The sequence below is a fragment of the Saccopteryx bilineata genome, chromosome 3 (assembly GCF_036850765.1).
Source record: "Saccopteryx bilineata isolate mSacBil1 chromosome 3, mSacBil1_pri_phased_curated, whole genome shotgun sequence".
Lineage (NCBI taxonomy): Eukaryota > Metazoa > Chordata > Mammalia > Chiroptera > Emballonuridae > Saccopteryx > Saccopteryx bilineata.
In genome coordinates this window covers 159,975,199-160,003,005 of record NC_089492.1, presented here as the reverse complement: position 1 = coordinate 160,003,005, position 27,807 = coordinate 159,975,199, and the positions used below count along the sequence as shown (strand labels likewise).

Here is a 27,807-nt window from a genome sequence, read left to right as displayed (position 1 = left end):
AGCAAATTAACTCTATCTTTACAAAATATTTGGGTGAGGGAAATGTGAGTTTTACTGGGGCTGATTTAACCCTAACAATAACATTGCCCTAGTCTGCATCACCTTTCCCTGAAGACTTCAGGGACACATTCAGGTCTGTTGGCCTCTGGCATCTCCAGCTTAAGTTCAGTTCAATCTTCAGAACTTTCCCCAACGACCTCACCCCAGCAATTTGTACTTGATAGCCTTTCTAGTAACACAAATATAAGAACACGATTTCAGCCTGTCCAGGCGGTGGCGCAGTGGATATAGCGTCAGACTGGGATGCAAAGGACTCAGGTTCGAGACCCCGAGCTCGCCAGCTTGAGCGCAGGCTCATCTGATTTGAGTGGGGCTCACCAGCTTGGACCCAAGGTTGCTGGCTCGAGCAAGGGGTTACTTGGTCTGCTGTAGCCCCATCCACGGTCAAGGCACATATGAGAAAGCAATCAATGAACAACTAAGGTGTCGCAACAAAAAACTGATGATTGATGCTTCTCATCTCTCTCCGTTCCTGTCTATCTGTCCCTGTCTGTACCTCCCTGACTCTCTGTCTCTGTAAAAAAAAAAGAACCCAATTTCAAGGAATTGGGCAACAAGAAAAGAAACAAGCAGAAACACTGAGAACAGGGTATATGTAATCCCTCCTCTTTACCTCAAAGAATTAAGCCTTTTTCCTAGAGTGTTACTTCTTTTGACCTGTGTCATATTTCCAGGACATTCTTGGACCATAATAGTTCTTGGTGATGGTATGAAGAATGGGAGGTTGAGCGAAGTAGGTAGGCGGGGCTTGAGGGGTGGGGCCAGGCCAAAAGGCCTCCGACTTAAGAGCTTCTCCATTCTGTCAGCTCTTCCGGAACATCCAAGGCAAGACTGGCACCCAGTGCGCAGCAGGTGAGGGACTGGCAATGACAGAAGGGTAGGCTTTAGGGGTGATGGTGGCAGAAGAGTCCTGGCTATCATACTTATCTTTCCAAATTGTCACTCTAATCTGATAGCATTCTTGGGACCATAGTGGAGACCCAAGTGGAAAGGTCCAGTTCAGTTGTTCCTGGGGCATGGCAGCCTCTGAAAGGCAGACGTGGTTTGGGATGGGGTGGGGGCAGGGCTGAAGTATGGAGGTAGAGGTGGGTGTGTGACAGTACTGGGAGATGCAGGGAAGTCTTAGGAAATATGGAGGTAAATGTAAGGGCCAGAGGGACAACGTGGCCAGAGGCTCATAGGGCAGGACCCACACAAGAGAAAAAGGGAGGCTGAAACAGGGAGGGAAAGGACAATTGACCAACTGAGATGGCAATGGGGGCAACTGAGAGCTGGTTAACAGGAAGGCAAGGAGGAAGGAAGGTCCAAATGGAGCAATCTCCTCTCACAGCTGTGCTGCATGGTTCAAAAAGCCCCAGACAAAGCCAGGAACAAAGCGAGGTTCCCATTCCCATTGGACTGATTCAGCTGGGGAGGAAACCCCCCGGGTACCCATCTTGCCTTACTCTTTAGACTCTCATTTTGGTTTGGGGGAGAGGCAAGGCTGCTCCTCACTGCGGTCACAGCCACATCCTGCAGAGCAGGGGAGGGGAAGTAAGAAGCAAAACAACCAGAAGAACCATAGGCAAAGACCACAGGGAGAGAACCCTGGACACAGGCAGCTGATGGGCCACCAGGAGTCCCAGCAGGAGCCCCAGCAGAAGGCTGTAGACCTCTGGTTCTGCCTGCCTCACTGAGGTATGCGTCCTATGGTTTCTTAGTGTGCTTCAACAGCATTGACAGCATTCCAGGGAAGGAAGTCTCTTTGGATTATTTGGTTGGAAGCCCATTTTTATCATTTGCTAGTGACTTTGGCCAAATTGTTTAATTTCACTTAGCTTCAGTTTTCTCATTGTAAAATGGGGATACCTACTGCCTGACCAGGCAGTGGCGCAGTGGATAGAGCATCGGACTGGGATGCGGAGGACCCAGGTTTGAGACCCCGAGGTCGCCAGCTTGAGCGCGGGCTCATCTGGTTTGAGCAAAGCTCACCTGCTTGGATCCAAGGTCGCTAGCTCGAGCAAGGGGTCACTCGGTCTGCTGAAGGCCCATGGTCAAGGCACATATGAGAAAGCAATCAATGAACAACTAAGGTGTCACAACAAAAAACTGATTGATGCTTCTCATCTCTTTCCGTTCCTCTCTGTCCCTGTCTATCTCTGACTCTCTCTCTGTAAAAAAACAACAACAAAAAACAAACAAATGAGTATACCTACCTTACAAAGGGTTGGGAAGACTGAGATAATTTACACAAAGCACTTGGCAAATAGTAGGTTCTTTTTTTGTGTGTGTGACAGAGATAGACAGAAAGAGGGACAGACAGGAAGGGAGAGAGATGAAAAACATCAGTTCTTTGTTGTGGCACCTTAGTTGTTCATTGATTGATTTCTCATATGTGGCTTGACGGGGGGGCTACAGCAGATAGAGTGACCCCTTGCTCAAGCCAGTGACCTTGGGTCCAAGCTGGTGAGCCTTGCTCAAACCAGATGAGCCTGCGCTAAAGCTGGCAACCTCGGGGTTTCAAAGCTGGGTCCTCCGCATCCCAGTCCAACTCCACTGCACCACTGCCTGGTCAGGCAATAGTAGGTTCTTAATAAATGTTATTATTTTTATCAAGACTCCTAGCACCTCCATATTTCTCACATATTTAAAGGCAATACATCATACTAGCTGACATAGGCTTTTGGAGTTAGAAAAAGTTATATCTGACCTTGGGTAAATGATTTTTCTTTTTTGAGGGAGAGGCAGGCAGAGAGAGAGACAGGAACATGGAGCTGCTCCTGTACGTGGGCTGACCAGGGAATCAAATCAGCTACCTCCATGCTCCAGGACGATGCTCCAACCAATCGAGCCATCTGACCAGGGTTTAATTTTTATTGCTTTTTTAAAAAAAGTATTTATTTATTTATTTAGTATTTTTCTTAAGTTGGAAACGGGGAGGCAGACAGACTCCCGCATGCGCCTGACCGGGATCCACCCGGCATGCCCACCAGGGGGCGATGCTCTGCCAATCTGGGGCATTGCTCTGCCGCAATCAGAGCCATTCTAGGGCCTGAGGCAGAGGCCACAGAGCCATCCTCAGCGCCCGGGTAAACTTTTGTTCCAATGGAGCCTCAGCTGTGGGAGGGGAAGAGAGAGACAGAGAGAAGGAGAGGGGGAGGGGTGGAGAAGCAGATGGGCGCTTCTCCTGTGTGCCCTGGCCGGGAATTGAATGCCAGGCTGATGCTCTACCACTGTGCCAACCGGCCAGGGCCTATTTTTTTTTTTTTTACAGACACAGAGAGAGGGATAGACAGGGACAGACAGACAGGAACGATGAGAGATGAGAAGCATCAATCAGTTTTTCGTTGAGACACCTTAGTTGTTCATTGATTGCTTTCTCATATGTGCCTTGACCGTGGGCCTTCAGCAGACCGAGTAACCCCTTGCTCAAGCCAGTGACCTTGGGTCCAAGGTGGTGAGTCTTGCTCAAACCAGATGAGCCAGCACTCAAGAAGCTGGCAACCTTGGGGTCTTGAACCTGGGTCCTTCCGCATTCCAGTCCGACACTCTATCTACTGCGCCACCACCTCATCAGGCTTTTATTGCTTTTTTTTTTTTTTTTTTTTTTTGTATTTTTCTGAAGTTTGAAACAGGGAGGCAGTCAGACAGACTCCTGCATGTGCCCCACCGGGATCCACCCGGCATGCCCACCAGGGGGCGATGCTCTGCCCATCTGGGGCATCGCTCTGTTGCAACCAGAGCCATTCTAGCACCTGAGGCAGAGGCCATAGAGCCATCCTCAGCGCCCAGGCCAACTTTGCTCCAATGGAGCCCTGGCTGTGGGAAGGGAAGAGAGAGACAGAGAGGAAGGAAGGGGGAAGGGTGGAGAAGCAGATGGGCACTTCTTCTGTGTGCCCTGGCCGGGAATCGAACCCAGGACTCCTGCATGCCAGGCCGACGCTCTACCACTGAGCCAACTGGCCAGGGCCGCTTTTATTGCTTTTTTAGAAAGACAGAGAGAGGAAGGGAAAGAGAGGGGAGGCAGGAGGGAAGCACTTGCTATTCCACTCAGCTGTGCATTCCTTGGTTGCTTCCCATGTGTGCCCTGACTGGGGATCAAACCCCAACCTTGTTGTTTCAGGACAACACACACTCTCAACCCACCCAGCTAACCAGCCAGGGCTAGGTAAATTATTATTATTATTATTGAGAGGCAAGGAGGCAGAGACAGACTCCCACAGGTACCCGACTGGGATCCACCCCGCATGTTCACTACAGGGCAATGCTCTGCCCATCTGCAGTTACTACTCTGTTGCTCAGTAAGTGATCCATTTTAGCGCCTGAGGGGAGGCCATAGAGCCATCCCCAGTGCCCAGGGTCAACTGGCTCAAACCATTTTAGCCATGGCTGCAGAAGAGGAAAAGAGAGGGGTGGGGGGAAGGGGAGGGGTGGAGAAGCAGGTGGGCGCTTCTCCTGTGTGTCCTGACCAGAATCAAACCAGGGACTTCTACAAGCCGGGCCAACAATCTACTGCTGAGCCAACCAGCAGGGCCAGGTAAATGATTTGATATAAGCCTCAGCTTGCTCAGCTATAAAACAAGGGTAGTAAAACCCACATCTCACAGATATATGTGATACATGCTCAGTGTCCAAAAATGGTAGCTGGGAGAATTACTTGCCAGGTAAGCCTTATCTTTTTCATTATGGCAGAAACAGCCTACTTCCCCTTAAAACTTAATTTGTGGTGGGCTAGCCTCCTCTGTGCCCTCATTCCTCCAGCCAGAGCTATTACTATTATACTGGGCTGTTTTAGAGGTCAAGATTTGTTACAGTACTAAAGACAAAAAAATCTGAACAAGGCACAGGGGACTGAAGGGCCCAGGGGGAAAAAAATGATAAGATAGAAACTAAAGAAGAGACAGAAGGGGAAAAGCCATTTTTCTCTTTCTAAGGAATCCTGTGACCTTTCTTCTATCACTGATCACAGCCCCCAAACCCCACCCCGTCTCCAGGAACCATGGAGTCCTTCAGCTCAAAGAGTCTGGCACTGCAAGCAGAGAAGAAGCTACTGAGTAAAATGGCGGGTCGGTCCGTGGCTCATCTCTTCATCGACGAGACAAGCAGCGAGGTGCTAGATGAGCTCTACCGTGTGTCCAAAGAGTACACACAAAGCCGGCCCCAGGCCCAGCGGGTTATCAAGGACCTCATCAAGGTGGCCATCAAGGTGGCTGTGCTGCACCGCAGTGGCTGCTTTAGCCCCAGTGAGCTGGATCTGGCCGCCCGCTTTCGCCAGAAGCTGCGGCACGGAGCCATGACTGCACTCAGCTTTGGGGAGGTGGACTTCACTTTTGAGGCTGCTGTGCTGGCCAGCCTGCTGGCCGAGTGCCGGGATATGCTGCTGGAGCTGGTGCAGCACCACCTCACCCCCAAGTCCCACGGCCGCGTTCGCCATGTGTTTGATCACTTCTCCGACCCGGGCCTGCTCACGGCCCTCTATGGGCCAGACTTCACCCAGCACCTTGGCAAGATCTGTGATGGGCTCAGGAAGCTGCTGGATGAGGGAAAGCTCTGAGAGCCCAGCACCCAGCAAGCTCTGCCTCGACAAAATGGCTGGCTGAGAAAACAACAGACAGTGGGCTTTGTAATTCTGCTCATCTGCACTAACACTTTCAGTCTTCAGGCTTTAGTCTTCCCCAAGAGTGCTTGTGACTATGAGACCACCCCACCCCCAAACTGCTGGCAGAGAAGAAGCAATGCTGAGGGTTGAGGCCTCCCTCCCACTCCAGCCTCAGAGACGGAAACAAAGCTGCCTGAAAAGATGAAGTGAAACTTGGATCTCTTATTTCCTCCATAAGGGATGTTTGAAACAGGGAAGCAAGCCCCCTTCCCTATAAACCAGTGGAAGAGGGCATAGTCCATTTAACCACTCTGGGGACACTAAAGACAGAGGGGGGAGGGGGCCCTTTGAGAATCCTAGAACTCCAGCTCTAGGCAGAGCCAGAACAGATACCAGAGGCTCTGTTCCAGAGAGCAGGAAGAAGGGGCTATGGCAGGGGAGAGTCTCAGAGGGGAAATAAAACTACTAAAATATGCACAGGACTCAAGTGTTTAATCTCTCTAGCTTCTTATATCTTCTAACATCACGGAGGTACACAAACACCACTTATCTCACCACTCACTGTTTCCATACAGGAGACTCAGTATCATTGGGGTTCCCTTGCCTACTTCTGTTTAAGAAACTAAAAAAATTGTACCGCAGATCAGTGTTACAAACTGCAAATAAATACACAGTGAGGAACAAGGCATAGATCAACAGGCTCTGGTGTAGAGGGAGTACAACAAAAAGCTCCCCACAACGAAAGGACCCCTGAAGCTATCCTCTTCAAATGCCAAGGCAATTCTTCTTCCATCCCGAACGGGGTGCCCTGGTATCTACATCACTGTTTTTTTTTTCTCAGACCAAGAGTTGTGAAAAAGTTATAGTGAACTGGTGGGTCAAGACTTAGTCCAAATTGTTTACTCTGAAATTGAGGAAAAGGCCTGGCACAGCCCACCATTTCTGCAGTGGGTTAGATCACTGACTGACCCGTCCTCAATAACATGCTTGGCTAAGAAGGTGGAGAAGGTGGGCAGCCAGCAGTCATAAGCTCACTGTTCCTGGATTTCCCTCACACCAGGGCTATAAAAATCTCATTTTTCAGCTAAGAGTGGGAAAGAATAAAATACAGCAAATAAATATTACTTCAACATAGCACCAAATAAATTAGGTAACATAGTTGGAGATTAGGAGGAAGTTGAGGGCTGGGGAGTCTCTGCCTCCCTGCTCTAAGGCCAAGGAATGGTGAAAAGAATAACAAAGAGCCTTTTGAATCTAAAGGACAACTCTAGATTCAGCCCAAGAACTGAGAAGGGGTCTATTTCCCACCCCCTACTTTTGCCAATAAAACTGGCCCAGGCCAAGGAACTCTTGATGGACGAGCTAGGCAGCAGTGAGGAAGGTGGGCTGGGAAGCCGTGTTCTTCAGCCTCACCTCCGGCTCCTCTCCCCCTCAAGTTGCTCCTTCACCATCTTGATTCTCTCAGTCGGTTCTGGGGACATCATCAAAGTTTGAAGATTTCATCCTCTTGGTCCTGAAGTGTCTGGGTTCGGGAGGTCTGCGTCAGTGGCACAGGACCTAGGACTGCTCGCTGCTGCGTCTGAGGGGAGCTCCAGTAAAGATCTGACTCCTCTCCAGGCACCCTGCAAATGAGGAAAGGGGAGGCAGAGTGACAGGTGAAGGGCAGAAGCTGAAAACAGGCCAAGTGAAGAGGCACATAGGAAGTTGTCCTCCTTTCCTAATACATGATCTGGTTGGTCTAATATGGAGTCTCAATCCCCTCTGGATAAATCCTTCATGGATTGTCAGATCAATAAGAACTGTCGATTATTTAACACAGAACCATTTCCCACTGCCTCTACCCACCCCAGCAGCCACTGCTCTGCTCATTGCTTCAGGGCCCCTGGAGGAGAGCATTCTCACCTTCTCTCTGCTGACACTGCTTACTTACTTGGGTATCTGGTAAGGTAAGGCTGGAAGAATGGAAAAGTCTATGAAGGGGCTTTAAAAAGGCCATTAAGACTCACCCACTTTCCCCTTTTTTCAGCTTCTGGGCAGCAGCCTTCTTTGACTGGCTGATCTGGGAATCAAGCTTCTTGAGGAAATCAGAGGCAGAGAGGTCGTTGATGGGGCTAGGGGGTTCCCAGCCAGGTGTGGGAAGGACTTCACCAATGGCACGTCCTAAATCTGTCTCTTGTTTCTTCCTCTCAGCTGAGTGCGGCCAAACTTCATCCTTACTCAGCAGAATCTCTTCCTCTCTATCTTTCTCTTCCTCAGAATCCAAACCATTGAACAGGTCTCTGGGCTCTGTCAGGACGGGGATGTACAGGGTTTTCTTCAGGAAGATAGAGTCATTAGTATAAAGGCGGTTTGCACGCTTAATTTGTTCCATCTTAAAAAAAAAAGTCACCATAATTAATGACTGTAAAAATGATAAATTTTATATTAGTATAGAATCTAGTGCCTTTATTGCACAGAGCCTGACCACGTGGTGTCACAGTGGATAGAGCGTTGGACTGGGATGTGGAAGACCCAGGTTCGAGACCCCGAGGTCGCCAGCTTGAGCGTGGACTCATCTGGTTTGAGCAAGGTTCACCAGCTTGAGCCCAAGGTCGCTGGCTTCAGCAAGGGATCATTCAGTCTGCTGCAGCCCCCTGGTCAAGGCACATATGAGAAAGCAATCATAGAAGACTAGATAAAGAAGATGTGGCACATATATACACCATGGTATACTATTCAGCCATAAGAAATGATGACATCGGATCACTTACAACAAAATGGTGGGATCTTGATAACATTATACGAAGTGAAATAAGTAAATAAAAAAAAAGAAAAAGAAAGCAATCAATGAACAACTAAGGTGCCGCAAAGAAGAACTGATGTTTCTCATCTCTCTCCCTTCCTGTCTGTCCCTATCTGTCCTTCTGTCTCTGTCACACATACACACACACACACAAATCTCATTAATACTATGAAAATAGTTTTGACTGTGTGGATCCCTGAAGTTTCAGGGCCTCTTTTTTTTTTTTTTTTTTTTTTTTTTTTTTTTTTCTGAAGTTGGAAACGGAGGTAGTCAAACAGACTCCCGCATGCGTCCGACCGGGATCCACCTGGCACACCCACCAGGGGGCAATGCTCTGCCCATCTGGGGCATCGCTTTGTTGCAATCAGAGCCATTCTAGCGCCTGAGGCAGAGGTCATGGAGCCATTCTCAGCGCCCGGGCCAACTTTGCTCCAATGGAACCCTGGCTGCAGGAGGGGAAGAAAGAGACAAAGAAGAAGTAGAGGGGGAGGGGTGGAGAAGCAGATGGGTGCTTCTCCTGTGTGCCCTGGCCAGGAATCAAACCCGGGACTCCTGCACGCCAGGCGGACGCTCTACCACTGAGCCAACCGGCCAGGGCCAGGGCCTCATTTTGAGAACCTCCATTAAAGATGAAGAAAGGGAGGCTCACAGAGGTTAAGTTACTTGCCTAAGATTATCTAGCAAGATAATGACAGAGCTAGGGCCTTTTTACTTCTGGGAATGCTTTCCACATGACAATATTAATAATTTTTCATTGACCAAATATTTATTTAGTACCTATTTATTCATCACTAAACATGGTGATTGGTATCACCATTTATCTACCTGCCACCCAGGGTAGAAATATCAACATCATCCTTAAATCATACTTTTTTTCACTACCCATAAGTGTGGCATAAGTCTCTCTTATATCTGGATTTGTCTTTATTGCTATCACTGTAGAACAACTCTTAATATTTCTCATCTGCATATTGCAAGTTTTTTTTAATTTTTAAAAATTATTTATTTATTTATTTATTTATTTTACAGAGACAGAGAGAGAGTCAGAGAGAGGGATAGACAGGGACAGACAGACAGGAACGAAGAGATGAGAAGCATCAATCATCAGTTTTTCATTGCGACACCTTAGTTGTTCATTGATTGCTTTCTCATATGTGCCTTGACCGTGGGCTACAGCAGACTGAGTGACCCCTTGCTGGAGCCAGCGTCCTTGGGTCCAAGCTGGTGAGCTTTTTTTTTTTTTTTTTTGCTCAAGCCAGATGAGCCTGTACTCCAGTTGGCAATCTCGGGGTTTTTGGGTTTTTTTTGTTTGTTTGTTTTTTTATAGACACAGAGAGAGAGCCAGAGAGAGGGATAAATAGGGACAGACAGAAATGGAGAGAGATGAGAAGCATCAATCATTAGTTTTTCATTGCGATACCTTAGTTGTTCATTGATTGCTTTCTCATATGTGCCTTGACCATGGGGCTACAGCAGCCTGAATAACCCCTTGCTGGAGCCAGGTCTTTGGGTCCAAGCTGGTGAGCTTTTTGCTCAAGCCAGATGAGCCCGCGCTCTAGCGGGCAACCTCAGGGTCTCGAACCTGGATCCTCTGCATCCCAGTCCGACGCTCCATTCACTGCACCACCGCCTGGTCAGGCCGATCTTGGGTTTTTCGGGGTTTTTTTTTTTTACAGAGACAGAGAGAGAGTCACAGAGAGGGATAGTCAGGGACAGACAGATAGGAACGGAGAGATGAGAAGCATCAATCATTAGTTTTTCATTGCGCATTGCAACACCTTAATTGTTCATTAATTGCCTTCTCATACGTGCCTTGACCGCGGGCCTTCAGCAGATGGGAGTAACCCCTTGCTTGAACCAGCGACCTTGGGCTCAAGCTGGTGAGCTTTTGCTCAAACCAGATGAGCCCTCACTCAAGCTGGCAACCTCGGGGTCTCGGACCTGGGTCCTCTGCATCCCAGTCCGATGCTCTATCCACTGCGCCACCGCCTGGTCAGGCAATATTGCAAGTTTAACTGGCTTTCCTCTCTCCAATTATCCATCACTCTGCTGACATTTATCTTTTTTTTTCTTTTTTTTGCAAGGTGGGGGAACAGACAGGAGGGGAGAAAGATAAGAAACATTAATTCATAGTTGTGGCCCCTTAGTTGTTCATTGATTGCTTTCTTATATGTGCCTTGCCCTGGGGGAGAGGGGACTCAGCTGAGCCAGTGACCCCTAGCTCAAACCAGCAACCTTGGACTCAAGCCAGTGACCTCGGGGTTTCTAACCTGGGTCCTTAGCATCCTAGGTTGATGCTCTATCCACTGCCTGGTCAGGCAACATGTATCTTTCTTAAAATATTCATCTGATTGCCCTGGCCTGCTAGCTCAGCAGTAGAGTGTTGGCCCAGCATGTGGAAGTCTCAGGTTCGATTCCCAGCCAGGGCACACAGGAGAAGTATTCATCTGCTCCTCCACAACTTCCCCCTCTCTTTCCTCTCTCTCTTTCTCTTTCCCTCCCTCAGCCAAGGCTCCATTGGAGCAAAGTTGGGCTGGGCACTGAGGATGGCTCCATGGCCTCTGCCTCATGCACTAGAATGGCTCTGGTTGCAACAGAGCAATGTCCCAGATTAGCAGAACATCACCCCTAGTGGGCATGCCGGGTGGATCCCAGTCGGGCACATGTGGGAGTCTGTCTCTCTGCCTCTCCACTTCTCACTTAAGAAAAATAAAAAATAATAAAAAATTTAAAAAATTCATCTGATCGCCTGACCAGGCGGTTGGCATAGTGGATAGAGCATTGGACTGGGACAGGGAGGATCCAGGTTCGAGACCCCAAGGTTGCGAGCTGAAGCGCAGGTTCATCTGGTTTGATCATAGCTCACCAGCTTGGGCCCAAGGTCACTGGCTTGAGCAAGGGGTTACTGGGTCTGCTGTAGCCCCCTGGTCAAGGCACATCTGAGAAAGCTATCAGTGAACAACTAAGGTGCTGCAACAAAGAATTGATGCTTTTCATCTCTCTCCCTTTCTGTCTGTCTGTCCCTATCTGTCCTTCTCTCTGACTCTCTCTCTGTCTGTCAAAGAAAAAAAAATCACCTGATCAACTCATTAGCCTACTTATAAACCTCCTATGGCTCCTCATTGGCTCAGATAAAATCCAAATTAGCATTTAAGGGCATCCTCAATCAATCCCCCATAATGTCTAGCCTCATCTCCCTTCTTCTGCCACCTATACATTTTATCATTCTGAACTGATCTTTTTTCTATGAACATTTCATGATCTTTCACACTTTTGTTTCTTTATCAGACTGAAATGCTTCTAAACTATCCCCTTCTTTGCTTGAAAAATTTCTAATCAACTTTCACTCTCCAGGGCTCCCATATTGTAAATATTGTAATAATACCTATCGTATTATTTGTTATTCAGTTCTTTGCATATTTTCTCAAACTCTGTGAGTCCTTTAGTTTTGTAGGGTTTCTTTTTTTTGTTCTTTTTGGTCATCTGTGAATCCTTTAAAGTCAGGGATGGTGACTTGCTGTCTCTGTATTCCTAAGTCACTCCATAGCACCACACAAACTTGGCACACAGCAGAGGTTCATTAATGCTTTATGAATAAACAAACTAGGTAATAAAATATAGAAACCACAGACATAGTATATCAGTATTTTATTATCAGAGGCCAGGAAGCCAGTTTTACTAAAAATTTATCCCATATTGGCATCAATTTGGGAAATCACATTTCTTATTAATCTGTCAAATATCAAAGATCTTTCCATCCTGGGGCAAGACTATTATAATACAGCTGACTACAAAAATCTTATGCTCTGATATGTTAAAAAATATGACCAGGTTAATCTGAACAATAAAAAAAGTTAAAACTGGTTTGCAGTTTTGTATTTTTACTTTGCCAAGTGCATTGATGCTATTAATTTTTTTTTCTTTATTCATTTTAGAGAGGAGAGAGAGAGAGACAGAGAGAGAGAGGAGAGACAGAGAGAAGGGGGGAGGAGCTGGAAGCATCAACTCCCATATGTGCCTTGACCAGGCAAACCCAGGGTTTCGAACCAGCGACCTCAGCATTTCCAGGTAGACGCTTTATCCACTGTGCCACCACAGGTCGATGCTATTAATTTTATTTTGCCTAGATAATATCCTAGGTCCCTTCTAGCTCCAAGATGTTATGAATTAACCTGTACATTTTCTGAGGCTTTTGTTATTTCCTGGGAGTACCATATAAGAGGACATCATTCCACTCTTTTTTTTTCCTGATGTGGGTTTTTTTTTATATTTTATTTATTGATTTTTAGAGAGAGAGGAGTGAGAGAGAGAGAGAAGGGGGAGGAACAGGAAGCATCAACTCCCATATGTGCCTTGACCAGGCAAGCCCAAGGTTTCGAACCAGCAACCTCAGTGTTCCAGGTCGATGCTTTATCCCACTGCACCACCACAGGTCAGGCTCATTCCACTCTTAAAAAGGATGTAACCAGGCCCTGGCTGTTTGATGCAGTGGTGGAGCATTGGCCCAGCATGTGGATGTTCCAGGTTCAATTCCTAGTCAGGGCACACAGGAAAGGTGTCCATCTGCTTCTCCACCCCTCCCTGTCTTGTTTATCTCTCTCTCTCTCTCTCTTCCTTTTCTGTAGCCATGGCTCAACTGGAGCAAGTTGGCTCTGGGCTTTGGGGATGGCTCCATGGCCTCCGCCTCAGGCACTAAGAAGAGCTCAGTTATTGAGCTGCGGAGCAACACCCCAGATGGGCAGAGCATTGTCCCCCAGTAGGCTTGCCCAGTGGATCCCAGTCAAAGAGCATGCAGGAGTCTGTCTCTGCCTCCCTTCCTCTCACTGAATTAAAAAAAAAAAAAAAAAAAAAAAAAAAAAAAAGATATAACCAAGTCCAAAGCCTAAAGGAATTCATTCTAAGCCATCAAGCCAGTTCTTATGAGCTAGAAAGGCCAGTGGATTCTAGTTAGATAAACAGCAGTACAAAGTGAGGATTTTAGAATGAGATGACCTGGTCTAAATCCTAGCTCTACTACACTGCTCACAAAAATTAGGGGATCAAGGAACTTGCAGATACTCCAGTACTTTCAGCCTTTTGTATAGTGCATTTTCACCAATGAAATAAAAGTTGGTTTTGCATCTCATTTGCATAATCAAACAACTTTCTTTAACTTGTTTGCTTTTCTGATGTTCTTGTTTAATAAAAAAAAATCAAATGCGGCCCTGGCCGGTTGGCTCAGCGGTAGAGCGTCGGCCTAGCGTGCGGAGGACCCGGGTTCGATTCCCGGCCAGGGCACACAGGAGAAGCGCCCATTTGCTTCTCCACCCCTCCGCCGCGCTTTCCTCTCTGTCTCTCTCTTCCCCTCCCGCAGCCAAGGCTCCATTGGAGCAAAGATGGCCCGGGCACTGGGGATGGCTCTGTGGCCTCTGCCTCAGGTGCTAGAGTGGCTCTGTCGCAACATGGCGACGCCCAGGATGGGCAGAGCATCGCCCCCTGGTGGGCAGAGCGTTGCCCCATGGTGGGTGTGCCGGGTGGATCCCGGTCGGGCGCATGCGGGAGTCTGTCTGACTGTCTCTCCCCGTTTCCAGCTTCAGAAAAATGAAAAAAAAAAAAATCAAATGCTTCTTTTTTATAGCTTCCTATTCATTTTGAGATATCCCCTAATTTTTGTGAGCAGTATAATTAGACTAGTTGTGTAGTTATCTCCTTAAGTTTCAGTTTCCTTTTCTTTAAATGAGAAGTATACCTAGCTACCTCATAAAATCTTATGAAGATCATAGGAGATAACATTTAGAGCTTGGCACATACTAAGTGTTCTTTACATTTACATGATACATGGGTAACAACTTTGTTCATTATCATTATTTAATATATCTTCCTCATTTTACAAATGGTGGGAAAACTGAGGCCGCAGACAGGAGAAGTAACTTATGTGGTCACTCACTTTAGTAGTAAGCAGCAGAATGAAGCCAAAACCTAGACCTTTTCTTCACTAGACTAAAAGGCTTTTCTGTATTCAAAAAGGTACAGGGCTATAAGAAAACCTCAATGAGTAAATAATTGTTGATTCACTTGTAGCATAGTCCCCCTCTCTTTGCTGGGCTTTTTTTTTCCCTTTAAAAATTTTTTTATTTATTGATTTTAGTGAGAGAGGAAGGGAGGGAGGAAAATGGAGAGAGAGGGGGAGAGAGAGAGAGAGAGAGAGAGGAATATCAATCTATTCCTGTATATGTCCTGATTGGTGATCGAACTGGCAACCTCTGTGCATCAGAACGACACGCTAACCAACTGAGCTATCCAGCCAGGGCTGCTCAGTACTTTCATATGAACTTCCTTTGTTTAGACCAGGGGTCCCCAAACTACGGCCCACGGGCCACATGCGGCCCCCTGAGGCCATTTATCCAGCCCCCGCCGCACTTCTGGAAGGGGCACCTCTTTTACTGGTGGTCAGTGAGAGGAGCATAGTTTCCATTGAAATATTGGTCAGTTTGTTGATTTAAATTTACTTGTTCTTTATTTTAAATATTGTATTTGTCCCATTTTGTTTTTTTACTTTAAAATAAGATATGTGCAGTGTGCACAGGAATTTGTTCATAGTTTTTTTTACAGTCCAGCCCTCCAACGGTCTGAGAGACAGTGAACTGGCCCCCTGGGTAAAAAGTTTGGGGACCCCTGGTTTAGACCATACCATATACTTGAAATGTTCACTTTCCTGAACTCCCAGTCTCCATATATGAAAATCTTAGCTATACAGTACTTTCATTTTTTTTAAAAAATCTATTGCCTGACCAGGCAATGGCGCAGTGGATAGAGCTTTGGACTAGGACGCGAAAGACCTAAGTTTGAGACCTCGAGGTTGCCAGTTTGAGTAAGGCTCACCAGCTTGAGCCCAGAGTTGCTGGCTTGAGCATGGAGTCACTCGGTCTGCTGTAGCCCATATAAGAAAGCAATCAAAGAACTAAGGTGCTGCAATGAAAAATTGATGCTTCTTTCTCATCTCTCTCCTTTCCTGTCTGTCCCTATCTGTTCCACTCTATCTCTGTCACACACACACACACAAATCTATTAAGCTTTTATATACTGGGGATTGTGCCAGACTCTAGAGATATAAAATTGAAAAAAAAGTGTTCTGTCCCTTAAGAAGAGTACCGTATGGGCTATTCAAAAAACAAAGATGTAAAAGGTGGTGGCCCTAGCTGGTTCCTCAGTGGATAGAGCATCAGCCTGGCATGTGGACATCCTAGTTTTGATCCCTGGTCAGGGCACACATGCAAAGTGAGCATCTGCTTCTCTTTCTCTCCCTCTTCTCCTTCTCTCTCTCTTTCTCTCATAGCCAGTGGCTTGATTGTTTTGAGCATTGGCCTCAGGCACTGAGGATTGGAGCACCAGCCCCAGAAGCTGCTGAGTGCATCCTGGTCTGGGAGAATGCAAGAGTCTGTCGATTTCCCCCTCCTCTCACTTAAAAAAAAAAAAGGTGCCTGACCAGGCGGTGGCGCAGTGGATAGAGCGTTGGACTGGGATGCAGAAGACCCAGGTTTGAGACCCCGAGGTCACAAGGTTGAGCATGGGCTCATCTGGTTTGAACAAAAATTTACCAGCTTGGACCCAAGGTCGCTGGCTCAAGCAAGGGGTTACTCGGTCTGCTGAAGGCCCGTGGTCAAGGCACGTATGAGAAAGCAATCAATGAACAACTAAGGTGTTGCAATGCGCAACGAAAAACTAATGATTGATGCTTCTCATCTCTCTGTTCCTGTCTGTCTGTCCCTGTCTTTCCCTCACTCTGACTCTCTCTCTGTCTCTGTAAAAAAAAAAAAAGGTATAAAAGATGTAAACAACTGGATTAAATATGTATATGTCTGTGCAGAAAAGTATGGAATGCCTGACCAGGCGGTGGCGCAATGGACAGAGTGTTGGACTGGGATGCTAAGGACCCAGGTTCGAAACCCCGAGCTCGCCAGCTTGAGCGCGGGCTCATCTGGTTTGAGCAAAAGCTTACCAGCTTGGACCCAAGGTCGCTGGCTCGAGCAAGGGGTTACTCCGTCTGCTGAAGGCCCGCGGTCAAGGCACATATGAGAAAGCAATCAATGAACAACTAAGGTGTCGCAATGCGCAACAAAAAACTAATGATTGATGCTTCTCATCTCTCTCCGTTCCTGTCTGTCTGTCCCTGTCTATCCCTCTCTCTGACTCTCTGTCTCTGTAAAAAAAAAAAAAAGAAAAGAATGAAAAGTATGGAGGAAGGAACTTCTAAGTCTTTCAAGCCTTCGTGATGGCTCCCTTGCGATCTTCACTGATGTCCACCCCTACTCCCTTCCAAATAAAATTAATCTTTTCTGACTTCCCATCCTATGTTAATACCTCTACAAATTCACCACATCCTGTCACCTACAATAATTATTCATGTTCCTGTTCATTTCTCACTAGACTGTAAATTATGAGGGCAAGAACTATACATTTTGTTTATGTTTCTATCTCCCAAGAGAGCTACCAGAGTGCTTTAAAACTACCAAGCATAAAAATGTTGGCTAAATTCAGTAGGATATGGGGGAAAAACATCTCATCAAGTTTAGTGTAATAGATTTTTACAACTACCACCTATACCAGGGGTCCCCAAATTTTTTACACAGGGGGCCAGTTCACTGTCCCTCAGACCGTTGGAGGGCTGGAATAAAAAAAAACTATGGGCCTAACTGGTGGTGGCGCAGTGGATCAAGCATCGACCTGGAACGCTGAGGTTGCTGGTTCAAAACCCTGGGCTTGCCTGGTCAAGGCACATATGGGAGTTGATGTTTCCTGCTCCTTCCCCTCTTCTCTCTCTCTCTCTCTCTATCTATCTATCTATCTCTCTCTCTCATCTCTAAAGTGAATAAATAAATAAAAATAATTAAAAAAAAAACTATGAACAAATCCCTATGCTCACTGCACACATCTTATTTTAAAGTAAAAAAACAAAATGGGAACAAACACAATGTTTAAAATAGAGAACAAGTAAATTTAAATCAACAAACTGACCAGTATTTCGATGGGAATTATGCTCCTCTCACTGACCACCAATGAAAGAGGTGCCCCTTCCAGAAGTGCGGTGGGGGCGGGATAAATGGCCTCAGGGGGCCGCATGCGGCCTGCGGGCCGTAGTTTGGGAACCCTGACCTATACCCTATAAATGGCCTGAAATGCTTGGTGTAGAGAATACCTTGGCTCTCCATGATTTTCTGTAAATTTTTAATCACTCTCAATTAAAAAGTTTCTCTGTGGCTACGAGTACAGGCTTTAGAGTCAGACTTGTTTGAATTTCCACTCCAATACTCATTAATTATTTGACCTTGGTCAAATTGGTGAACAAATCTAATTCTCAGTTTCTTCATCTGTAAAAGGGGGACAATTGTATGCTCACAGGGATGTGAGGATCAAATGGATGTATGTATGTATAGTCCCTGACATAGTGACTAGCATAATAAAAGGGAGCTGCTCCTCTCCACTGAGATAGTGGGCCAGGATTTCTTCCAACCAGACAGGCAAATGGGAAAGCAAACAAATAGATAAAGATGGATTAGCAACACAACACAGGTAGGAAAATTTCAGAGGAAATGGCCTAAAAAGGCCACTAATTTTTTCTGAGGAATAAATCTCTTCTAACTGGTTGTCCACATCCCAATCCTGGAAGACTCACCGTCACCCCGTATTTGAGTGCTAGTCCAGCCAGGGTGTCTCCAGGCGCCAACTGATGCTCCAGGCGTCTTTCCCTCACTGGAGAGCAGGCAGACTGCACCAGGCTTCCATAAGAACGAGCCCGGCTCCCTTGAAGCAGTCCTGACCCCCCGAGGGGGGCCTGTCTAGAAGGAGAAGCCATCTCCTCACCCTGCAGGCAACTGGGGCCTTAACTGCGGGACGCCTAAATAAGTGACTGATAGTGACAGTCCTGGAAACTGGGAACGAATAACCAGGGAATTCCTTTCTGTCTTCTCTCCCAAGTCTCCCCGTCTCCCTGGCACTACGCAGTCCCCTCCACCCTCGCTTCTCCTCCCTTCAAGCCCCTTTCCCACAAATCTGTACTCTGAGTATTCAGAGACTCAGGTAGGGACCTGAGTCTCTCCTTAGTACCCCTCCGACTTTCGACCATCTACAACGCGCGACATTGACCTCTGACCTTTGAACTCCAGACACTTTCCTCAACATTCGGCTCAGTTTGTCACTAGGTCTGGCAGCTCCGCCTTCGGGCCCTCCTACATCTTGGCTCCGCCCCGTTCAGGGGTTGTTCCACTAGGGTTGGGAACAAATCAGGCCCACCCAGGTGGGCTGTCGCTGCCGACAAGGCGCGTGATGATTGCGTGTATGAAGTATACTTTGCACTCAAGATCCTCAAAGGCCCACTCTGCATCATATGAGTCACGCCCTCAAATTCGACTCCGCATCTATCCTTCCAAACGCCTTGAATACGACAAGATGCAAGGGCCTGGATCCAGCCGGGCGGCAAACTCTTTGAAAAAAAGACTTCATCTCCCAAAAGGCGCCGCGTCTGCGGGGTCGCAGGGGACCATAGGAAATGCAGTCCCCGCCCCCCATGGGCTGGAGGCAGCCTATCGCAATCGCGCAGTGCATGCAGGGAAGCGCGTCCCCGGAAGTAAGGACGCCAGCCGGAACAAGAATGGAAGTACAGGAGACGCTTCACTCGGCCTACGGTGGCCTGAAAGGCGTAGTGAAGCCGCTGCAATAGAATTTCTTATTTCTGGGACTCGCAATGTCTTTCAAGAGAGAGGGGGACGATTGGAGTCAACTTAATGTACTCAAAGTAAGCGCGAAAGGGGAACGTATAGAAAGCTGTTTCCGCCGCCTTCTGAAGGCAGTGAAGGAGTTGTTTTGTTGCTCTGTCAACAGATGGGGGGCGGGAGGGAGTCAGGCAGCTAGTGTTGTGTTGTGACCCGTTCTTCGCTGTTCGATCTCTGTTGTTCCCAGCGTTCTTAGTCCTTTGAGATCTCCCTTCCACCCCTTCCTCTTGTTCCGCTGATCTCTCCGACTTCCTCCCCTGCCCTCTGCAGAAACGAAGAGTCGGGGACCTGCTGGCCAGTTATATACCAGAAGATGAAGCGCTGATGCTGCGGGATGGACGGTGAGGGCGAAGAGTGTACCAAGCCTGAGAGTGCTGCGATTAGAGGCTCAATAAACTTGTTATTAAGGAGGAGAGCGGGAGTATATAGTAGGATTTTTTGGTCGGGAGTGAGGGACAGGGATGTGAGTGGTAGAGATTGAGATAGTTGGCAATTGGGCTTTGGGAAAGACTACTACTAGGACAGAGTGGGACCTACGGCAAAGACCCCACTTCCCCAGGAACTATTTATCTTCTCTCCAGCTTTGCTTGTGCCATCTGTCCCCACCGACCTGTACTGGACACCCTGACCATGCTGACTGCCCACCGTGCAGGCAAGAAACATCTGTCCAGTAAGTTTGCAGGAAGACAGGATAGAGATTAAACTTTTAAAATGTAATGCAAACTACTCATGGTGCTCTGATTTTCATTCTATTCCCTTTCTACTCAGGCCTGCAGATTTTTTATGGCAAGAAGCAGCCAGGAAAGGGAATGGAGCAGAATCCAAGACAGCAGAATGAATTAGAGAGGGAAGAGACCAAAGCGGAGGTAATCAGAGATGGAAGTGTTCCAGGCAGGACCGTGCTGCATACCTTAAGCTTGAGGGGCTTTGGTTTTTAGAAAGAAGCTCTGACTCTGTCTTCTATCTCCATATCAGGCTCCTCTGTTAACCCAGACTCGACTTATCACCCAGAATGCTCTGCACAGAGCTCCTCAGTATAATAGTTGCTGTCGCCGGAAGTACAGGTCTGTGGGATGGAAAAGTCAGGTGTAAGGAGGGACAAAAAGAAATAGATGGTTCTTAAGTGATTGTTTTCTAAATTGTATTCTCAGGGATACTAGTGTTCTGGAGATGTTAACTGGTATTTCAGGAAAAAGAGGACTTTGTAATTAAAAAGAAGTATGGGAAATGACACTTTATAGGATTACAAATTAAGATACTTTTGAAGAATAGTAATATTAGTATATTTTAAGAGGTCTATAAAGTCTTAAGATAAAAACTCAAAAAAAAATTTTAATAAGTACACAATTATTTTTTGTTTTGTTTTATTTATTCATTTCAGAAAGGAGAGACAGAGAGAGAGTGACAGAGAGAGAAGTGGGGAGGAGCAGGAAGCATCAATTCCCATATGTGTCTTGACCAGGCAAGCCCAGGGTTTCAAACCAGCAACCTCAGCATTCCAGGTCAATTCTTTTTTTTTTTTTTTTTTTTTTTTTTTCTTTACAGAGACAGAGAGTCAGAGAGAGGGATAGACAAGGACAGACAGACAGGAATGGAGAGATGAGAAGCATCAATCATTAGTTTTTCGTTGCGCATTCCAACACCTTAGTTGTTCATTGATTACTTTCTCATACGTGCCTTGACCACGGGCCTTCAGCAGACTGAGTAACCCCTTGCTCGAGCCAGTGACCTTGGGTCCAAGCTGGTGAGCTTTTTGCTCAAACCAGATGAGCCCACGCTCAAGCTGGCCACCTCGGGGTCTCGAACCTGGGTCCTCGGCATCCCAGTCCGACGCTCTATCCACTGCGCCACCGCCTGGTCAGGCCCAGGTCAATTCTTTATCCACTGAACCACCACGGGTCAGGCAAAACTCAAAAAATTTTAACTCAGCCTTTTCTAAATTCATTTGATTCCAAAAGCCTTTCTGTGCAGGATACTTTAATATCTTGAAGAACACAGTTTAGGAAACACTGCTTTAAGGGGTTGGGAGTCACAAGAGAATTGGCCTTTTCCTTTACTGCTTTTTTGACAGATTTTGATTCTTCTCTACCCAGACCAGAAGCCCCTCGTACCCCTGGCTTGCCTTCCTCTTTGCCATCCCCAGAGGTTGAACTCCAAGGTGGGAAGATGAATACTGAGCCTGGGGCTGGCCTACAGGCTAAGGAGTCAGCAGCTGTCTCACCCCCTGCACCTATGAGCCCTACAAGAAGACGGGCCCTAGGTCATTACCTCACCCTTCGAAGGTGAGTATGCAGAATCACTTTTCCCTTTTTCTATGACCCTCTTCTTTTCAAACTGTCTTGTTTTTTTTTTGTGTCCCACTGACTTCTCAATAAGCCTCCTTTCCTGACTAGTTTTCTCTAATGTTTCCAGCTCTGGATGGATTCCAGATGGACGAGGTCGATGGGTAAAAGATGAGAATGTTGAGTTTGACTCTGACGAAGAGGAACCTCCTGATATCCCCTTGGACTGACACCCTGTTCCTCCATTTATTTCACAAATAAACTACAGCAGGCACTGGGAGTCTAGCTTTCATCAAGTCTGGTTCCTTGCCCCACTTCAGGATTTCAGATGTATTCTTTCTCAGCTGGCCAATTCTTCCCAGCAATGTACACAGCTCCCCATACTTCTAACCCCTCCCCCACCTTCTACCAAACTCATGCCAAGCGTCAGCTGCATGCAGCCTGGTGCCCTATTAATAAGTCTGTCAGAAGGAGGTCTGTGCCCTTCATGTTGTCTGCCTTCTTCCCTACCTCTACTTAAAGTCCTTTCCTCCTTCAAATCACATGAGGGCTGTAGGTAGAAACTGGGTGGGGGTCAGGGGGTCTGGCCACATCTGGAAACGGGGCTAGATATCCTGTGAAAGTAAAGAGACTGAAGTCATTGGCAGGGTTGTGGGGAACACCAAGGGAGAAAGCTCCCCCACTCTTCCTAGTAATTTGAACCTCCCTCCTGTTGATCCCCAGAGTATAAATAATCCCCTGATGAACTGGCAGTAACCCTTGGGTGTTAGCGCCAAGATATCCACCCCAAAGCCCAAGGAAGGAAGCAGGCAGAGTGGACAGAAGGACCTTTATTTACAGGGAAGGGAGATAAATGAGGATTTAAGCATTCCGGGCTCCCAGCTGCAGATGGTAAAGGCAAAGGTAGTGTTATCTCTTTTTTTGCTGGCGACCTGTAAAGGAGGAAGAGTAATACACAAGTTTTGTTCCATCTCTTGCTTTCTGCAAAGGTTGTCTTCTCCTTTACAGTTCTTTGGCCAGACTTATAAAGCGGTAATGTCTTAGGCCACCAAACATGCCCACGCCATATTAATAAAATAAGAAGTGACAACTAAAATATTGGCTTCCAAACAGGTATGTCTAGCTTCCCTTCCACTTCTCTACAGGTATGTATTTGGGGCAGGGGTACTTTTCCATCTACTTTCTGACCACTTGGATTTGAACTTCTCATGTGAGTATTGCTTTGGCAGCGCCCCTGGCTGTTAGAACTAAGTCAGCTTTCAGGACTGTCCACCAGCTTCTGCACCTCCCCACCAAAACCAGGTCTACAGTTACTCACGTAGTTCATTGTTTCGGGTCATGGCCTGGGCTGCCCGAGCTCGAGGACCCTGCTGTGTAAAATGGTAACCAAAGCGGACAATGGAGGGACACTGTTCTAGCATGGTTGCCATCTCCATCTCTACAGCATCACCAGGCCACTGGCGCTGGGGGAGGGGAGATGAAAGCTATCAGCCACCAGAGGGCTGTTCATTGTGGCAGATCATCCACCCTTTGGGAGGTCAGAGAGGCTTGTTTTTCCAGAGTGGGTGATGAGTGGTGCTGATTTGGCTCCCTCTTAGACAATGAAGAGGAGCAATCAATCAGATGAGATCTTAACCTAGTGGCTGCCTTAGGGAGGAGACTGGGAATTAGCTGAATGCAAAGCCCAAGGGAAGGGTGTGCTGACCTGGTTGTCTACACGGAGCTCAGTGACTGTGGCATTTTCTCGAACTGCCTTCAGCACAGCCATGAGTCCTGTGCTGCTAATGAAGTTGGATTCAATGTTCAGGCTCTGGAGGCTACGATTCTCACGCAACATGTCAGCTACCGCCTGGGTAGTAGGGACTTGGGTTAGGATTAGGGGACAGTTTCACAGATGACTGAGGAGAGAAAGAACAGGAGCAAGAGGGAAACACAGCTCTTTGAGATGAGTCCTTGAGGAAGTATAGGTAGGGCTAGAGGGAGGCAGGTGAGGAGCTGGGGAAACGGGAAGATCAAGTGCAGTGGAGTTGAGGGGTATAGAGAGGGTTGTGGCTCTTTGGGAAGATGATCTGAAGGTTTTAGAGCTGTGAGTCGTAGAACTGAGGGTAGGAGTTTCCATCACGGCTACCGTAAGAGAACATGGTGGGAATAGCACTCCAGCACAACCCTTTATGACAGACCTGCCAGGGATGCATGTCAAGTTATAGGGAGAGGGCCAGGGATGTCAACCAGCCTTACATGAGCAATGGGATCACCACTCCTCGTGGCCACCAGACTGAAGCTCCGAACATGGGTATTTGTCTTCATGGCTTCACACAGCTCAGTTAGCATGGGTACTGTGATGTCCTGTCAGAGGGGAACAGGAGATGGTGGGTTAAGGGACTCACATGTCAGCAGTTATCCCAGTGTTATTGTTTGAAGGATGGTGGTCAAATACCTGTATATTATTGAGGTTTACCTCCTCCAGCTCCTTGTCATTGTTGCGAACACTTTTTAGTATCTCCTCGATGTTTGTGGGATTTGGGGGCTCATCTGGCACTGGCTTATACTTGTCAGGCTGTACCACACCTGCAGGTAAGGGCAGGAAAGAAACCCCATGTCCCCTACAACCTCCTCCCCGTTGGTTCTCTTATCACTTATGGCACATTCTCTTATCACTTATGGCAATGGTCCCCAACCCCCGGGCCGCGGACCAGTATCAGTCCGCAGAGAAAGAATAAATAACATTATTTCCGTTTTATTTATATTTAAGTCTGAACTATGTTTTATTTTTTAAAAATGACCAGATTCCCTCTGTTACATCCGTCTAAGACTCACTCTTGATGCTTGTCTCGGTCACGTGATACATTTATCCATCCCACCCTAAAGGCCTGTCCGTGAAAATATTTTCTGACATTAAACCGGTCCGTGGCCCAAAAAAGGTTGGGGACCACTGGCTTATGGCAGGTCCTCTCTGCAGTTCACCTGTTTCACCCTTTGCTACCTTTCCTCAGTCTCTGGGACTGCCTGACAAGAGCTCTGGGGGCCATATTCCCAAATACACTTACTGCTAATGCCTTCGGTATTGCAGATTTCTCCACTGCAGATGGCATCATAGTATTGCTTGTTGCTCATCAGTGTGTACATACCCAGGATTGCTGAAAAAGAGTAAGCAGAGGGGGGACAAGGAATGAGAAGGGATTTGTTCCAAGCCACTCCTCCCACATTCTGAATCTGTTGCATTTTTTAAGCCTGACATATTCCAAAGAGGTTCCCCCTTCATTGGCCCCAGTGGTCCACTCTATAAATTGCTTAAGGCAGTGGTTTTTAAAACCTTGAGACAGCCTGACCAGGCAGTGGCGCAGTGGATAGAGCGTTAGACTGGAATGTGGAGGACCCAGGTTCGAGACCCTGAGGTCGCCAGCTTGAGTGTGGGTTCATCTGGTTTGAGCAAGGCTCACCAGCTTGGACCCAAGGTCACTGGCTCGAGCAAGGGATCACTCGGTCTGCTGAAGGTAGATATGAGAGAGCAATCAATGAACAACTAAGGTGTCGCAATGAAAAACTAATGATTGATGCTTCTCATCTCTCTCCCTTCCTGTCTGTCTGTCCCTATCTTTCCCTCTCTCTGTCTCTCAAAAAACAAAATACCTTGAGACAAAGCTAAAGGAAGGTCCCCAAGAGCAGCCAGAATAGTTCCACTTTTATTTGCTTTATTATCACTGTAAAATGGTCCTTGAGATGTTAACTTTTTTTTTTTTTTAAATAAGAGAAATGAAAAGCCACTACCTGGAGCTTTCTCAAACATCCATGTCCTGTTTCAGGGTCTTCCCCACCAGTCCCAGGCCATGAATAGGACCCCCTGACCCAGACATTCACGCCCTCCTCAACTTCCCACAGGTGCCTACCTGCAATATCACACATTTCAGCATCTGTGGCGTTGGCCAGTGCCTGCTCTAGCTCAGGTTCCAGAGTGATCTGCTCCTCTGCTGGAATTTCCCTTTTGGGTTCAATGTAAGGTTTCCCTGATAGGGAGAGAAAGGATGGTTCAGGTAGAGGTAATTTCTCTTAAGATCCTGGCCTCCAGCTTCCTTTCCTTCTCTAGGAGGTTTTGGAATGTTGGGTCACTCAGAACTCCTGAGTCCCCTGACCTTTCCCAAGAGCTGAAGAGTGCAAGCCGGCATGCAGCTATCAGGGCAGCAGAGTCCCTGAGCAGTTAGGACAGTGGTCAGCAAACTGCGGCTCGCAAGCCACATGCGGCTCTTTGGCCAGCTTAGGAGTACCCTAATTAAGTTAATAACAATGTACCTACCTATATAGTTTAAAAAATTGGGCTCTCAAAAGAAATTTCAATCGTACTGTTGACATTTGGCTTTGTTGACTAATGAGTTTGCCGACTACTGATAGGACCTGGCAGGTGAGAGGGAAGCTGGAGGGAGGACACATGTGAGACAGCCATTTGTATTCTGGAAGGGGAAGACATAGATGTTAGGGTCTCCATACCCTTCTTCTCGCCTGTGAAGGGCACCAAATCTTCACGCTCTTTGACCTCTAGTGCCTGCTGCTCCAGGTACTGCAAAAGGGCCTGTCGGTCCAGTGGCCCTGTTGGGCTCTTCTTTGTCTGGTCACGTTGTCTTAGTCCAGCTGGCAGGAGCATGTTCTTAGGGACGAGTTTTGGGGAGCATGTCAGACCTCCCCTCTAACCTAGGATACTTGCAGGGCTACCTAAAACACCTCCAGACACCTCTTCCCTGGCCCTCTTGGGGCTCCAGGCCCTGTAAGTAGCCCTGGTCTCAGCCATCCAGGGTCCTGCACCCTTCCCCAAATGTTTGGGAACTGCCCTTGGTTTTGTGTGCTGGAGCCCCTACCTCAGGGTCCATCTCCTGCAGCTCACAGTCCAGCTGCTCCAGCTCCTCAGGGCTCAAGGTCTTTAGGATCTCATCTTCATCTATGTCTCTGTATTTCTCCAGTTCCTTCAGATATGATGACATGATGGCTCCCAACCCCTCCCCACAGTGTGGTACTCACAGAGCCTGAGGAACATGGGGAAAGTGGTTGGACAATGGAAAGACCTACATGGACAAACACAGCAAGGACACCAAGAGACCCAGCCAGGGAACAGAACAATGAACGAGATGCCTCAAAATTAGAAACCTAATTGGGCTTGGGAAGATGGGGGGAGGTGAGGTTGTTTAGTTAGAACCAGAGCCTCCTTCTTCCTGCTTCCTCAGCTTCCAGCTATTCTGGATGAGGATCCCAGGCATCCAGGTTGGATTTGTCTTCCCACTAAAATGGGAGAAATCCTGGCAGCACCCCTTCCCTATAACCTCGCCTGTTGGGCCTCCTGACCGAGCATAGCTGCCGGGAGCCCTGTCAACACAGCTGGCCCCAGGCCCAGCTCCTATTGAAAGGGTGGGGGCAGAGAGCTTCAGGGTTATTCCTCCTCTCTTCCCCACAATCCAGTCTTTTTCCTAAACTGGTTTAAGCAAGCAAGGATTTGGAGATAGGGGGGAGGCAGGGAAGAGACAATACTCTGACCTCACCCTCATTTTTTCTATTGTGTGGGATCAGGGTTTCACTTTCTGTTTGCTAAAACTCTAAATCCTAAGGGAAAAAAGAAGTTGGGTGGTGGTGGTGGGTACTTCCAGGTTGAGGGGGAAGGGTAGTATGGCATCCAGAAGGAGGGGCTAAATCCCCATAATTTGTCCCTGGTTTTGGACAGGAAGGTGACACCAGACCAACAGGTTCCTTCTATATGGGACAAAGTTTCTTTAAAAACTTTGAGGATTAAAAAAGTAGGAGGATTAAACTTGCAGTCTTTTGCAATATAAAAATAAACACACACAACATGCCAACTCTGAGTTAGAAAGTGTGATACTTACGTTGACAATGTAAGCTATAGTTAAAGGACAGTGGTAGAAACATACACTGAGTGACAGACGACACACACTTTATATAATTCCCAATAGTAGCCATTCTTCCCCTCTCCCAACAGGTTGATCCATAAACCCCCTGCCTTCTCCACCTACCGGTCCTAATGGCCACTTCCCTCACCTGCCCTTCTGTCAGCCAGTCTGTCTGCTCCACAGGAGCACTGTCCCTGTGGCAGGAGCCAGTGCCGGTGCCCGGGGAAAGGGTGGGGGAACAGTGAGCTCAGCATTTTATTATTTTAGCTCCCGCCAGGTGGGGGGTAGTGGGAGATCACATATACACAGCCCCCATACCCTGCCCAGCCCTGAGAGCCTCTAGTGGCCACTAACAGCCATTACACACACGCCCTTTCTCGTCATACAAGCCTAAGTCCTAGAAACTGGAATTCTACAAGCAGTTCCTACTTATATGGTGTCTGCTATATTCAAAACAGTGATTATAAGGTGA

At 47.4% G+C, this 27,807-nt stretch overlaps 4 protein-coding genes across 11 annotated transcripts; 2 read left to right on the top strand and 2 right to left on the bottom strand.

Annotated features, from left to right (window-relative positions):
- The first annotated feature begins 344 nt into the window (after positions 1-344).
- Positions 345-6,113, top strand: TNFAIP8L2 (TNF alpha induced protein 8 like 2). Of its 5 annotated transcripts, none has more exons than XM_066267960.1 (3): positions 345-912; positions 1,538-1,737; positions 5,009-6,113. In XM_066267960.1, the coding sequence occupies exon 3, from the start codon at positions 5,039-5,041 to the stop codon at positions 5,591-5,593; it is 555 nt and encodes a 184-aa protein (XP_066124057.1). In that variant the 5' UTR covers positions 345-912; positions 1,538-1,737; positions 5,009-5,038; the 3' UTR covers positions 5,594-6,113. The 5 variants fall into 5 exon arrangements, with proteins under 5 accessions (XP_066124057.1, XP_066124060.1, XP_066124056.1 ...); XM_066267963.1 differs by having other exon boundaries at positions 1,513-1,737; positions 5,034-6,113; XM_066267959.1 differs by having other exon boundaries at positions 1,513-1,737.
- Positions 6,112-18,543, bottom strand: LYSMD1 (LysM domain containing 1). The gene is made up of 3 exons (XM_066267957.1): positions 18,073-18,543; positions 7,645-8,009; positions 6,112-7,260 (listed from the first exon to the last, which is right to left on the bottom strand). Exons 1-3 carry the CDS (start codon positions 18,250-18,252, stop codon positions 7,122-7,124), a joined length of 684 nt encoding a protein of 227 aa, XP_066124054.1. The 5' UTR covers positions 18,253-18,543; the 3' UTR covers positions 6,112-7,121.
- Positions 18,544-19,007: 464 nt separating this feature from the next.
- SCNM1 (sodium channel modifier 1) lies at positions 19,008-21,742 on the top strand. Its single transcript, XM_066267956.1, has 7 exons — positions 19,008-19,191; positions 19,439-19,509; positions 19,750-19,838; positions 19,937-20,034; positions 20,144-20,232; positions 21,262-21,450; positions 21,581-21,742. The coding sequence occupies exons 1-7, from the start codon at positions 19,141-19,143 to the stop codon at positions 21,678-21,680; spliced, it is 687 nt and encodes a 228-aa protein (XP_066124053.1). The 5' UTR covers positions 19,008-19,140; the 3' UTR covers positions 21,681-21,742.
- A 520-nt stretch (positions 21,743-22,262) lies between these two features.
- TMOD4 (tropomodulin 4) lies at positions 22,263-27,614 on the bottom strand. 4 transcript variants are annotated; one of them, XM_066267951.1, is made up of 10 exons: positions 27,484-27,614; positions 26,298-26,462; positions 25,933-26,089; positions 25,338-25,454; positions 24,498-24,587; positions 23,888-24,018; positions 23,689-23,796; positions 23,156-23,299; positions 22,769-22,913; positions 22,263-22,382 (listed from the first exon to the last, which is right to left on the bottom strand). In XM_066267951.1, exons 2-10 carry the CDS (start codon positions 26,418-26,420, stop codon positions 22,360-22,362), a joined length of 1,038 nt encoding a protein of 345 aa, XP_066124048.1. In that variant the 5' UTR covers positions 26,421-26,462; positions 27,484-27,614; the 3' UTR covers positions 22,263-22,359. The 4 variants fall into 4 exon arrangements, with proteins under 4 accessions (XP_066124048.1, XP_066124051.1, XP_066124050.1 ...); XM_066267954.1 differs by having other exon boundaries at positions 22,769-22,820; XM_066267953.1 differs by having other exon boundaries at positions 23,909-24,018.
- Positions 27,615-27,807: the final 193 nt, after the last annotated feature.